At 47.3% G+C, this 13,418-nt stretch overlaps 1 protein-coding gene across 1 annotated transcript; it reads left to right on the top strand.

Moving 5' to 3' along the window:
• The first annotated feature begins 640 nt into the window (after positions 1 to 640).
• SCT (secretin) lies at positions 641 to 13,293 on the top strand. Its single transcript, XM_009473982.2, has 8 exons — positions 641 to 704; positions 6,772 to 6,863; positions 8,979 to 9,108; positions 9,304 to 9,400; positions 10,360 to 10,464; positions 10,754 to 10,858; positions 12,015 to 12,116; positions 13,155 to 13,293. The coding sequence occupies exons 1-8, from the start codon at positions 641 to 643 to the stop codon at positions 13,264 to 13,266; spliced, it is 807 nt and encodes a 268-aa protein (XP_009472257.2). The 3' UTR covers positions 13,267 to 13,293.
• The last annotated feature ends 125 nt before the right edge of the window (positions 13,294 to 13,418 follow it).

The following is a 13,418-nucleotide window of genomic DNA, read 5'->3' as shown; positions in this document are numbered from 1 at the left end:
AAACTACAGAGAAAATGGCTGGATTTTCTGTCTCTGTTAGCTTAGAGTCAAAACTACATGTTTTTGTGGATGCCTGGTTTCAGACTAAGCCACATAATTGATCTCACACAGGGGTAACCTGGTGAAATACAAGGGTTTGTGTGATAGGGCAGATCAAATTAATATACGTCAAGAGCCCCTACTGGTTTTAAAACATCACTGAGCTTATTAGAGCCACTTGTTATGAAAAACCTCCTGGGGAGGAGGAGAAGTGCAAGGCAACGCAGGCAGGGAAAGGCATGCCTGTGAGCAGCAAGCACCTATAAGTGCACCTCCTTCCACCCTCATCTTCACAAAGCCTGTTCTTGTTCCCCTGGAAGGGACGTCCTTTCAGGTCCTTGCCAAAGTCCAAAGAGGGATGCAGCCGCAACGAAGCCCAGGCAGCTGTTTAACTGTCAGGAGCTGCTGTGCTCATTGCTGGCACTGCACACCTGGAACAGCTGGGCCAAGCCTGCCTGCCAGCCAGGGCACAGAGCATGTCATCCTTGTAATTAAAATTAATTCCCTGAAGTGCTTTCTCCTCTTCCCCAGACACAGCAAACAGCTGGAGGCTGAGATTACGGACGCTGATGCCAATTAGAGCTGTGCTAAGGCCAGACACATGGGGAGCATTAGTGCACAGCTCTGCTGCGGAGACACGGCACTTGGAGCTCCTCTGTGTCAAGGTACAAGGTAGCTTCCTGGGGAGGAAGCCACCCAGTCCTGTCCCGTCATGTCCCTGCAGTGGTATGTGTTGTCCCATCCATGCATCCCACACTGTGGAGACTACCTGGAGACAGGCAGAGTGCACCCACTCTGGCAGTCCTCAAAGGAGATTTGGAAGAAGACCCACAGGGTGTAAAAAATGGCAAGTGATTGATGGAGGCGGCAGCTTGTCTTTGCAGGTCTTTAAAAAGCTCTTTATGCTTCCTCGGTGACAGAGAGACAGCCACAATATGCATATGGGTCAGGAAAACAGAGTTCCCCTCTTTCCCCAAAAACTAGGCTGTGCCCCGGCCTGGCTTTTGCTTTTCTGGGTCACAGTGCCAGCCATGGTAAAACCAACCCTCGTTTCTTTCTACCGTGTCCATTCCCAAGCAGGGAGGAAGATTTGCTCGCAGGAGGGAAGTGCCTCATAGCAGCCCTTCCAAATTCCAGGCTGTCTCCCGCTTGCTGCAGGTGGGCCTGCGCAGGGGAGCAGCCTCTGCAGGACGAGCCTGGCTCAGCCCCAGCATCCCCAGGCAGAGCACCTCTAGGGAGGCAGACTCGCACCCTTAGGGGACCCTCTGGCTTAGCACCCACCCCTACTCCAGAGCAGGGGGATAAGGGATATTCTGGCTTGCCTCCAAAGCGCCTCTCTCATCCCATACCATGGAGAGCCAAGGCACTCTGCCAGCACCCAAGGTACCAATCACACACCAATGGAGTACTTTTCCCATTTCCCTTCCCGATTCTTAGCAAAATGTCTCAAGCGGTTTGTTTTTTCCAGTGTGAGCCAAACACTGAATATTTTTCTTAATCTTTTCTTTCAAAAGAGCTGGGGTTTACTGCAGATTTCACCCAAGGATTTGGCTGGAAGCAGATACAACTTTGATCAAAATGACCGGTCTGCTCTAGCACAGCCCAGAGCTCCTAACACAACGGTTTTGCTGTCCTTGCCCCTGGGTAGTGCTGCCAACCATGGAGATAACTGGCATGTCCAGCATCTTCCTCTCAGACGTCAGAGCAAGTGGGCACGCTTTCAGGAATGTGACATTATATGCTTTTGGCATCTGCATTTTAACTTTCTTTTTAAACTGGTGCAAATCCAGAAAGGTGCCATATGTCACAGTGAAACACAACACATCTCCCACCTGCCTTGTCGGACTCCGCGGCCCAGCCGAACAAAGCAGAAGAGAGACACAGGCAATCTAAGCAAACCCAAGAGCAGCTCAGGAGCTAAGCACTATCTAGGCAGATAGAGAGAGAGCCATGCACATCCTAGACCTGGACATCTTCTTTGCTTAGAGTAATTTGCCCCTTGCTGAATCACATGCTGCCATGGAGGGATGTGTAGCCTCAAGGACAGGGCTCTCCCATTCCAATGCTGGGACTTGAATGAAACCCAGATACCTTGTCGTACTGGGCATGGGAAGGGGCATACTCCCTGCTCACAGAGTGAGCCTTCCAGAGAGTGCTATAGCCCATTTGCACACACAGAGGCACTGGGAAGCCAACAAAACAGAGAGTAAACATGGTTTTTCCCTCTGTTTTGTGCATTGCTTTAAGCACAAACCTCCAAAAGGGAACACGAGGGGCTGGCATGCTTCTGTGACACTGGGTTTGTGCCAAGACAAGGAATGCTCCCTACCCTGTTCAGGGTTTGGGAATGATAACTGAGTCCACCTTGGGGCTTGGGAGTGGGGTCGGTGTTTTTCTGAGGTCCCACGGCCATACGGGACTGTGATTTTCCTTCTCCCTTCCTCTCCCAAGCCCACCTATAGCTGCCCCTGCTCACCCCTTCCTCCCATCCCACTCTTCTCTTTTGCAGCCGAAATTACAAAATCAGGTGGCAAAGGTTAAAACCACTCCTGAAACCATCCTGTGCAAGAAAGGAGCATTTAGAAGGCTAAATCCTCCAATCCCCTTATTCCAATTAGGGTCCTTTCTCTTACAGACCTGGGAGTGGTGCAAGAAAATTACTCCAATCTGCTCTCAGTAGATAGCAGCGTCACAGTCAGCTCCTTGGCACGGGGAAGGCTCACGGGCAAACATACGAGAGAAAATCCCCACTACACACATGGACTCACACACATAAATATTAAGAAAGAAAAAAAGAGTGGGGGAGGTAGAAGTTCCTGAACACCCCGTAAGCTGATTAAAGGGTATTTTACTTTTACGTAGGAAGGATTTAGCCATGCAGTTCCTAGTACCATCTGACCTCAATAAACTCCCATGCCGTCGGCGGGTGCTGCCGTTGGGTGGGGTCACAACCTGTGCCTGGGCTCCTTGAAGGTCAGCTGCACCTAGACAGCTTCATCAGGACTTGTGACACCATTGCTGGACATCTGTGGTGGATGAGATGGTCCTTCCCCAACCTTCTCAGACTGTCTTGACCCTTGTGCACTTAGCCATCTCAAAGCCACGGACCTCAAAGAGAGCAGTGCAGAGGCTGTAGGAGCATTTTGGGACGTGCGTTTTGGCCAACCAAGGTGTCTCCATGAAGAAGAGGAGCCCCAGCAGATCCTGAGTTGCTGCAGTAACACAGCTGGGGTCTGGACAGTGGGCAATTTGGCAAGGGACGCTACCTTGTAAGGGTTGCCCTGGATAAATAGCAACCCCGAAGGCTGGATGGGCTTTCTTGGTCCAAGGCGGGACCAACAACGTCCACATGACACTGTAGCAGCATTTATCCAGCCTGTTCTTAGAGCTCTCTGGAGATGGAGTCTGAATGCATCCACACTGCTCCTCCAGCCAGAAGGTCTTTTTTGATCTCCTGTATCAATTTATTTGAAGTATGAATGTGAATTTCTCCCCTTCAAAACTCAGAATGACCCCCCAGAGCTTTGTATGCTGATTTTTGAGAATCTGCCTGCATCCTTCTTGAGGTGTGGGCTCAGGATACCTAGCTTGATGATGAAATCCTCTCTTTTTCAAAATGCAGTTTCTCGTGTCTTTTCCTCCAACATAGAAAAAGGCCAGGCTCATGTGCTCTTCTTAAATATTGCCAAATAGGGGGCTAATACATCTAACATAAGATGCTGCGTTTCACACTGCAGATTTGGTGACCCCTTCCTGCCACTGTAAAGAGGAGAAAAAAGACCTTCCTCTATGCCACTCTCAGCTTTGATGCCTTTGGGATGGGTCAGCTTGTGCGCACTAGCCACTAGGTATCCTTTAATACAGAGCCTTGGGGCTGAACTGGGGATGGCCCTTCTGTTTCATAACCTTTGCTCACTGCCACGCACAAGGGTGTCCCCAGCCAACAACGTGCAGCTGTGAATAGCCCTGGCACCCATGGCAACCAGATTTACTTAATGCAGCTCACCACAGGTCTCTCCACGCTGTGCATGTCAGTGGGTGTCAAACCTAAGCACAAGTGACTGCACAAAGATCATGGTGGCTTTACACCTGGCAGCATCCTCAGGGCAGCTCACCTCCTGCTCAGGGATGGCCCCAAGGCTCACAGACCCCGTCTCCCTCCTGCTCCCGGGTGTCTCTCCCTGCCTTCTTCAAAGAGTGGTGATGCACAGCCTCAGCGCTCCTCAGTGTTACCTGTTTGTAGCATTTTGCTAGACATCCCGTAAAACAGTGTTATGTCCCATAAACAGGTAAGTCTCTGGCAGCTGGTGGCAAGGATCAGTTCAGCCCTGACTTCTTGCAGCTTTGGGTATGACAGCTGTGCAAGGAGCAGGGATCAGATCAGGGCAATAATTTCCTTTTCCTTTGTCATTCTTAGAGTCAATGATGGCGAGCTTTTCTCTGCAATGATACTGCACAGACATGATGGGTTAAATAACAGTGATTAATGGATGATTTAATCACGCTTTGTGCCTGCTGGATGCAGGCAAGTGGAATCTCCACTCCCACTTTTAATGCTCACACAAACGGAGAATGGGAAAAGCAAGGTGCAAATTCACAAAGCTCCATTCAGCTGATATTGCTAAGCAGTATTGTTTATCACTCCTGTTTCCAGAATGTCTCCTGATGAGAGTTTAATGTTCATTCTGGTTAAAGGAGACTCAGATGTTGTTTCAGGACTGGGGATTGGTTTGGGCTCCAGTCTATTCAGGTATAAATTGCAGCTTGCAAAATCTCTTGGTTTCCCTGCATGGTCCTGAATTTCCTCATCAGAGGCCTCAGGAGCTGCTCTTAAGCTCAAGCCCGTGGTTGTCACCTGCATTGTTGCAGCAGTGCTGGGCATGGCCCCACGCTTTTCTACACCATCACCTTTTCACTCTCTGCCACTGTTGCTGCAAGGTAAAACCTATTTTTTGTTGCAAAGTAGATAAATCAGGTTACTTAGTCCATGTTCTTCCAGTCCCCAGAAGCTTTTACTCTCCTGTTGCTCACTCTCTGCTGCCATCACGGGGACAGTTCCTCGTTGCAGCCTCTCCTGTGTGCCTCTTATCCAGACCCGTTTAGATTCCCATAGCAAACCGAGTTTCCCCAAGAGCTTGTGGGCATTTCAGACCCATTGAGGTTATTTGCAAAGGAAAGGAAATCACATCAGTCATTTTTAGCTCCTTATATGTTGTTTAGCCTTTTTTTTATAAACTTTTTTCCTCCTTGCCTTGTTCCTACATGGTCTTTCTCAGCTGTAGATGTTTGGCAGCACCACGAGCCCAAGTTGAAGCTGGCCACCACCGATGCACATGTAAAAGAGGAACACAGAAAATATGAAGATTTAAAGGCAAGGAACAAAAATACAAGAATTGCAGATGCCACTAATGTCACTGGGGGCTCCCAAAGCAGGGCTGGGTGCTCAGAAGAGCTTTCAGCTGCCATGGGAGAAGGCTGTGACTCACAACGCATCTGCACCTGGTTGTATAGAGAGGAAAGGCATTAAATGAGACCATACCACTACAGAAAGTTGTATCAGAGCGATGGTGGGAGGGCTGCGGGAGGAATGACAGCACTAACGCAGCTGAAGAAAGCAGTCGTTACAGAAAGGAGAGGAAAATGGTTGGGAAATGCCTGGACGTGTGCAGGACTGACCTGAGCTGTCTCAAAGGAGAAAATGGGCTCCTCTGTCCAAGCGTTGTCCATGGCACCTCTCAGTCCTCCTGTCCTGGAATGGGGAGACTTTTCACTGCTGTTTCTCCCCCTCCCTTCTGCAGGGGTCCGGCAGCAGCCTGCAGTCACATGCAGTAGTGCTGGGGCTTGCTGATAATCAGTATGTGGGTTATTCTTCCAAGGCAAAAATGATGGGGAAAATCAGGTCCCTCCCAGCCCTCTAGTCATGGGGATGCCCTTTGCTTTTGCAAAGAAAAAAAGATAAATAGACAAGAAAAAAGTGTAATATAGCTCCTATTTCTCCAGTTGGAAGATAAGAAGATGTAGTTATAATGATTAATCCTCCCAAGCTACTTTATACAACATAAAGAAGGAGAGAAAGGGCATAATCCTATTTTCTCCCTCCATTTCCATGTCACCTTTAGCATCAGTATTTGAGAGCAACGAGCTCCAAACCCCAGCAAAGGCAGGGAATACATTCAGGATGTTTTCTGTGCATGTATAAGTATGCTTCTTTCTTTGAAGCTGTGATACAGTCTGTTCTCAGCAGACCTTTCCCAGACATGGCTGTGAAACCACAGCTTGAAAAGTATTGTCCCCTCATGCAAAAGTCAGCCCTCATCCTACTGATCAGACAGTCTTTGCCCTAAAAAAGTGACACGTTGTTTAGCCAAATTGCAGGTACACACATACACTCACTGATTCTTCCTGGCATTGCAAACAAAGCCCAAGCCAGGCTTAAAAAAGAACATAAGATTAAGCTCCTATCAAGCGGTAATTAAAGCCAGGAGGAGAGATAATGATCTCAAACATAATGAATCAATTGGTATAGGGAATGTTTGTCCGACAAATTACTGTCATTATACACAGAAGCAGGAATTACTACACATCAGCAGAAATACAGTTCATCAAACTGCTGTAATGACCTGATCAGGTTTAGAGAGTAATTAAAAGGACATTCCAGCCTGGATGCATTATTTGCTGTTAATCATGATTACTCATACTCATATCTTTACCCAAATAATTGCTTCTGATAAGGGCTGCAGATTTATAGGGGGCCATGGAGAGGAGTGGGCCAGTGGTGCATCGTAGCTGTGAGACAGCTGAGAGCCCGGAGTGACCACAGTTTGGTGAGTACCGCTGTGCTGACACGGTCGGGCTGGATGGGCTGCCTTCTCCCCTCTTTCAGTTTTTGGGTGGTGCATTTCAGGCCTCTGGGATGCTTTGCTGAGCCGTTGCCATGCGGCCATCCATCTCCTGAACAGCAATGCTGGTAATATGTGGGGTTTTCCTCCTTTGGAGCAACCAGAGGAAAGAACAGAGCCCAAACAGCAGCTGGACCAGATGGCTTCCAGAAATACATGGTCTTTAGTTTTAGGTAGAGCACAACGGATGGGCAGGAGCGAGAAGGTGCGGAAACTGACTGTGTACCAGCCTTTTTGGAAGCTCTTCTAGCGGTAGTGCTCCTGCAGGGTGGTGGGAGCTTTGATTCAGCAAAGACTTTGGGTGCAATCTGACATTTCAGCAGTAGGATTTATCTGCTGGAAAGGTCTGAGATGCTCCCAGGTCCTGGGCTGGCTTGGTGCACGCTTCGTGCACACTTCTTTCAGCTAAAGGTCCCAGCTAGCTAAGGAGGTTGCATTTATTGAAAGCCAGCATCACCAGGGAGGGCAACAAAAAGCTCGGAAGCATCTGAAGAAAGTTGAACAGCTCTACTGTGATCACACTGAAGATTTACCTCCTCTCTGGGGTCTGACTGATTAAAAACACCAATGCAATACATCATTATTGATACACAGGAGAAGTTCCCCAACAGCCTTTACTGTTCCTAGCAACTTCAGCAAGCAAATATGATCTGCACAGGGAAGACAAAATTATGGCCAGAAAGGGAAAAGACACGTTGATCCACTTGATTAGCAGCTAGAAAGGTTATGAAGAGAGGGGAAACTCTGCAGCTAGGGATGGGGTTCAAAATGGGCTTTTAAACATGGTGCTCCAAGACAAATGCCAGCCCAGGGTTGGCACAAGGAAGGCCAAAATGCTGTGGAGAGATCCTGGCCGGGGGTCAAGACAAGGCATTGCGTGGCAGGTATTGTACAGACTGGAGGACAGGCTCAGGATCCAGGTTTCCCTTCCCTGAAGGGTGGTGTGCTCTGGTTTTGGTGGCTGTTTTCAGCTCTTCCATGCCCCTTGGCTGGGAAGCAGTACTGTGGAGTCTGTTTTGTTTGGACTCCAATGAGAAACTGATCTTTGAAATGTCCTTCTTGTTTTACTTATTCCATCCCCCTCAAAGCCAAATCAGGCAGGAAAGCACAACAGTAAAGCATCAGAAGTGTGTGTGAGATGAAACTTCTGGCTCCTTAATCATGCAAAACCTCTCACCTGTCTGCTCTGCAACCCCCATTAAATATTTATGCTGTGGCTTACAGCGAATAAATTTCTGTATACATCCCCCACTCTTGTCCTTCCTCCTCTTGCCTCTTCTCATCTTGCAGTATCTCTAGAGTAGCAAACAGTCCCAGAACGTGGCTAGAAAGTGTTCAGGCAACTCTGACAGTCCTTTAATGCTCTTTGTACTGTCTAGTTTCAGACTAAAATAAAACCAAAGTGGGAGGACTTTGATTTTGGGTTAGCAAGTACTATCTGAGAGTTTCCAGGACAGCGACTAAGAAAGCAAGGTTTGCTTCTTTGCAGGAGGAAGGCAGGTATATTATAAATTACAGATATGGCTTCTGTGTAATCCCTGGGGAAATGTGAGCACCCTCTTCTAAAGGCACATACACATCTCTGCAGGCATAGGGCAGCAAAAAGAGCCTGGAAATAAAAGGGAAAAACATGCAGTGGCTTGTGATAAACAAACTATGCTTTGCTTTTCTTTTTATTTCAGTAAGAAAACAAAATACGAGGTTTCTGCTACTGAAAATGCGTGCTATTTCTTTTTTCCTTCTTGAAAGATTAGAGGATAGGCAGATATCAGCACACACAAGAGCCCTTCCCTTCTCCTGTGTGTAGATGAAATTTTATTTGGTACCTGCCATTCTTTTTTGCCTGATAAAACCCAAACAGATTTCTCCTGGGCATCTTCTAGGTATACTAATAGCTGTTCCTGGGGGATGCTTTCTTGGGTGCTTTAAATCCTCTCCCTGAAGGCTCAGCTCTCAGAGACTTATAGCAGAATGGGGTTTATTCCATGGTGTTGTGCCGCTGATGGATTAACTCACACGATACCTCCCTGCATATTCAAGGCATATTATGCTGACTCACAGCAAAACTCCAGCACAAACAGCATCTCACACAGCCAACCTCAAACCCATGCTCCAAGACTGCATGGTGATGGTGGTGGGATCACAACTACAAACAACTTCCAACTAACTGGCAACATGAATGATTTGAATTGTTCATCTTTTGTATTTTAAAGAAATACTATCTTTGCTGGGAGGAATTCCTGCCTAATTTAGTTATAGTGATGTTATTTATATAGCAATGTCTTCTGCGTGGCATGTGAACTGTACCAGACAAACACCAAGGTCATTTGTTCTGCTGCTCACAAAACCTTGTGCTTTAATTCAGGAGAGAACATGGTTTCCTTCGTGACTGGTCTGTGGCAACTAATTATTCCCATGATTGTCCTATCACACTTCTCAGCATCTCTTCCAGCCCGGGAGAGGTAAGCATTCGTTGTGCCTCTGCTTCCTTTTTCTCCGTGGCTTTTTGAACAAACTGCTAGCTATAAAGTCAGCCTTTTATCTTCCTTCCAGAACTTGCAGCTGCTTGGCTGTTGGATTTTTTTTCTTCCCTAAATTGATTTAGTTAAATGAGTGCAAATGTTGTAATTTTTCTTGCTTAATAGTGGAAACATCGATTTGACTTAATTCAGGAGAAAAATCAGGACCCCAAACAGATCAAACTACAGTAAAAAAGACGCTCTTGAGTTTGTTTTCCTGCTCAGTACTTACACAGGCTGATAGAGGTGGAAGTTTCTGTTTCAAATAGCCTACTCCCATGAAAACATAACCAAAAACAGTCAATGTTGTAAGTTCACAATCTTGCGTGTAAGACTTTGGCAGGGTTGGCCCTCCTCCCGCTTGTGCAGGGGCAATTAAAGCACAGAGAGACTAAAGGACTTAGGCTGGAAGAGGAGGACCTGAGACTCCCTTGCAGCCCTTCTGCAGCCACAACCAGTGCCTGGCCCGGCTTCCCTAGCACTGTACTGGCACAGACACACACACACACACAAGTGCTGGTCTTCGGTACCGCCACCGTTACCTACCTGTTCCTCAGGCTTTCTGTATCTGGGTGTTTAATCTATTACTTCTCCAGTCTCTTGTCCTACTCTTTTGTGCTGAATCAGTGTTAACCTCACATTCCCATATGCTTATGGTAAGGTGATTACATTAGTTAAGAAGCAAGTGCAGGTAGTTTTTCTGTGCGATGGTTAACAAAGATATTTCTTTTAAACTCCTATAAGAGTTGACCTTTTTTTGTGAAACTTTGCCAAATTGACACAAATTCTTGCACACCTTTGTTAGGGACCCTCTTTCCTTGAGGGAGCAGTTTTAAATGCCCATTCTTCTCTGGTCTTAGACCCATACCTTTTCACCTCTTTTTCCTCTTCTAACCTCCCAGGACTGAGAGACATGCTGATGGGCTCTTCCACAGTGAGCTCAGCAAGATGAATGGCAATGCCTACGTGCGGCAGCTAGTCAAACACCTGGTGGGCCTCAAGGAGAGGTAAGGACCAGCCAAAACCACTCTTCTGGGGCATGGAAGTCTCCAGTGGGAGATGGGATCTCCGCAACAAGGGGGATGCCCATGGGGCTGAGCGGTCTCCAGCGCCAGAGCAAGCCTGAGCGCTGGCCTCATCCAGAAGATGCCCAAGATGAAAGGAGACAGAAGAGGAGAAGGGGAGGGATATAGGGCTCCTTGATGGTGGGAAGAAAGAAATTTCTGTGTCCTGTGGTAAGTCCCACATCACATGGCTGGGAGGAGCAGCCATTGTACTGTATTTTCCCTGACGCAGGTCCCAGAGGCACTCAGATGGACTGTTTACCAGTGAATACAGCAAGATGAGAGGAAACGCTCAAGTTCAGAAATTCATTCAAAATCTCATGGGCCGCAAGCGCAGGTAAGAGCTCTGCTTCTTGGGAACGGGAAGGCAGCTCGGGCCATGCAGGCTGCAGGGAGGCAGGTCTCAGCTCCAAGGAAAGGGGGGTGGTGTGACCAGTGGTTTGGAAAACTTGAGACAAGGGCAAGCAGGCTGGGGCTTGATCTCCTCCCACTAGGCTGTGCCTGGAGCTGCTGTGCCATAGCAGAGATGCCCCATCAGCCTGCCCTGCCTGTCACAGCAGGCAGAGCAGGACACAAACCTTCTCACTGAGGCCATTTCTAAGCATAAACCAACACTTTCTACTGCTTATGCATATCAAGCTTAATCCATAGGACACAAAACTTTACGTCAGATCACAGCCTGGGATTTTTTGTTTGCATTTTGATTTAGCCTTTTGGGGAAAGTTGTAGGTGATTTACCAGCTTCAAATAAAGCACCTGAGAAACTGTTTGTAGATAAATGGGCTCTGTAACAGAATGAGGAAGACCTGGGTATCATAGTCCCCACCCATGGCTCTGACTGCCAAACTGGGCAGGCTTTAGACATAATCGGATACGGCCAATATGGGGTCTTTCATCCAGCTGAAATACGGAGCCACTAGCTCCCACTGAAGCCACGTACACGAGCACATCATCAGTTATAATATGTGGTGCACTGCGCTACAACTCACCACTGCTGCTGCCCTTGCTGCTGGTATGTTATGAAGGGCCAACATTGCCTGGAGAGGTTTCCTTCAGGCTCGGTCCTTTCTTCAAGGCAGAGACATAGCACATTGATTCCTTCCCATCTGTTCACTGTGCTTTGATATTTTCTGGAGCACGCACCACTTACAAAATTCTGGCAGATGCAGTAGATTTTTAATTTCCAAATGCTGGAAAAAGGCAAATATCCATGGGCGGAAGGACATGCTGGTACTGGGTAATGAGGCAGAGTGCAAGTGCATATTAAAACCTGTCCCTTTGCCAGCCAGAAAGCATCTGAGCCTGATTTGAAGAGGATACCTCTTTTTCTTCCTGCACAGCTATGGTGACAGTCGGCAGGTTAACGGAGCGTGGACCGTGGGACAGATGGGTGAGGGGGGTGAACCTGCCTTCCAGACAGCAGTGCTACTTTACAGCTGTGGTGGTTACATTTTTTTTTTTTAATTATTATTAACTTTCTTTCTCTAAATCAGCTCTCCAGGCCCAGTCAACACAGATGTGCAGGGGAGAGAGGAAGAAAACAGCCATGAGGAACTTTGCTTTATGTGGTTGTACCAGAGCTTTCTGAACACCAAGTAGGTGGGACAGATTTGTCACCTCTGTGGTCCTGATCACCACAGTATTGAAGCTGAAAGAGGACTTTTAGTAATTTGTAAATGCCCGGTTTTTGCCCCAGGCACAGAAGTCTGATGTAATGCAGCAGATCAGAAGGGCTCAGCTGATATCCTCAAAAATATCCTTAAAAAGGGGAAGGGTGGAAGATTTATTAAATTGTCCATATTTTAAAATCACTTCTACTTCATTCCCCATCAGCTCGTGAGACACTGTCCCGGCGACTGTCATTGCTGAATTGCAGGCCTCCATCACACAGTTTTGTACCTCCTGTCACTCTGCCAGCAACCACACTCCCAGGGGTGGTTTGCAGAGCTGGAAAAGCAAATGCTTTAGTCTAACTGCAAGGTGGCATGGGGCTGTGTGCAATCTCAGTTGATTTCCATGCCTGCATTCACGGTAATCTCTATTTCTACGTGCCAAGTCCACCTGGCAATCAGGTTTGCCTTACCTAAAGCAAAGCTGGCATCGATTTACAGCTAGGAAGTGCCATATAAAAGCCAGTTATTAAAAATAATAAACCCCAGGGAAATGAAATAATATCTTTTTCTAATCATAGAGTTGTCATCCTGGACTGAAACAATTGTTCGCCCCATTCGGAAACCTGATCTAACAGCTAAGATAGAAAGCCTTTGCTACCCTGTCTTGATTCAGTTATTGATTCAAACACACACCTCAGGATGGGCTGTCCCAGCATCTGGACATTGTCTCTTCCTAGCAGCCACCCACTTTCAATTAGACATCTCATTGTTAAATCACTAAAATTAGGAGGAATAAGCTGGCCCTTAGTGCCTCTTGTCCACATTGCCTAGAATAAATGGGGATGATAACACCAATAGGCTTGCCTGTGCGTTTGTGGGGTGCCTGGCTGCTGGCAGCCATGATCTGGGTCCCTCTATCATACATCTGCTCCTTGGAGTCATCTTTGAATTTTACAAGGTGGCCTTGTCACACTTCCTCCAGGAATAACAAACTATCACTCATTTTTTCCCTCTGAACAGCCTCTCTGACAATGATGCCAGGGAAGCTGCTGCAATTACCAGCCAGTATGTTTGCCCCATCTCTAAGCAGTTGGTCGCTGACATGAAGGAAGATACAGACAGTTTCGACTGAAGGTGAAGGCAAAGAAACAACCAAGGAGATGGCTTTGCATGTATATAGCCTTGAAAATAAACAAGGAAGCTATTGAATTTGCTTAGGAAAAACTCCTGAGATCAGCAAATAAAAAAGAATTCTAGAAAGCAGCCAAGAACCAATAAAACCTC

The sequence above is a fragment of the Nipponia nippon genome, unplaced genomic scaffold, assembly GCF_047370975.1.
Source record: "Nipponia nippon isolate SJK-2023a ecotype South Korea unplaced genomic scaffold, ASM4737097v1 scaffold_10, whole genome shotgun sequence".
Lineage (NCBI taxonomy): Eukaryota > Metazoa > Chordata > Aves > Pelecaniformes > Threskiornithidae > Nipponia > Nipponia nippon.
This window is presented reverse-complemented; position numbering and strand designations above follow the sequence as displayed.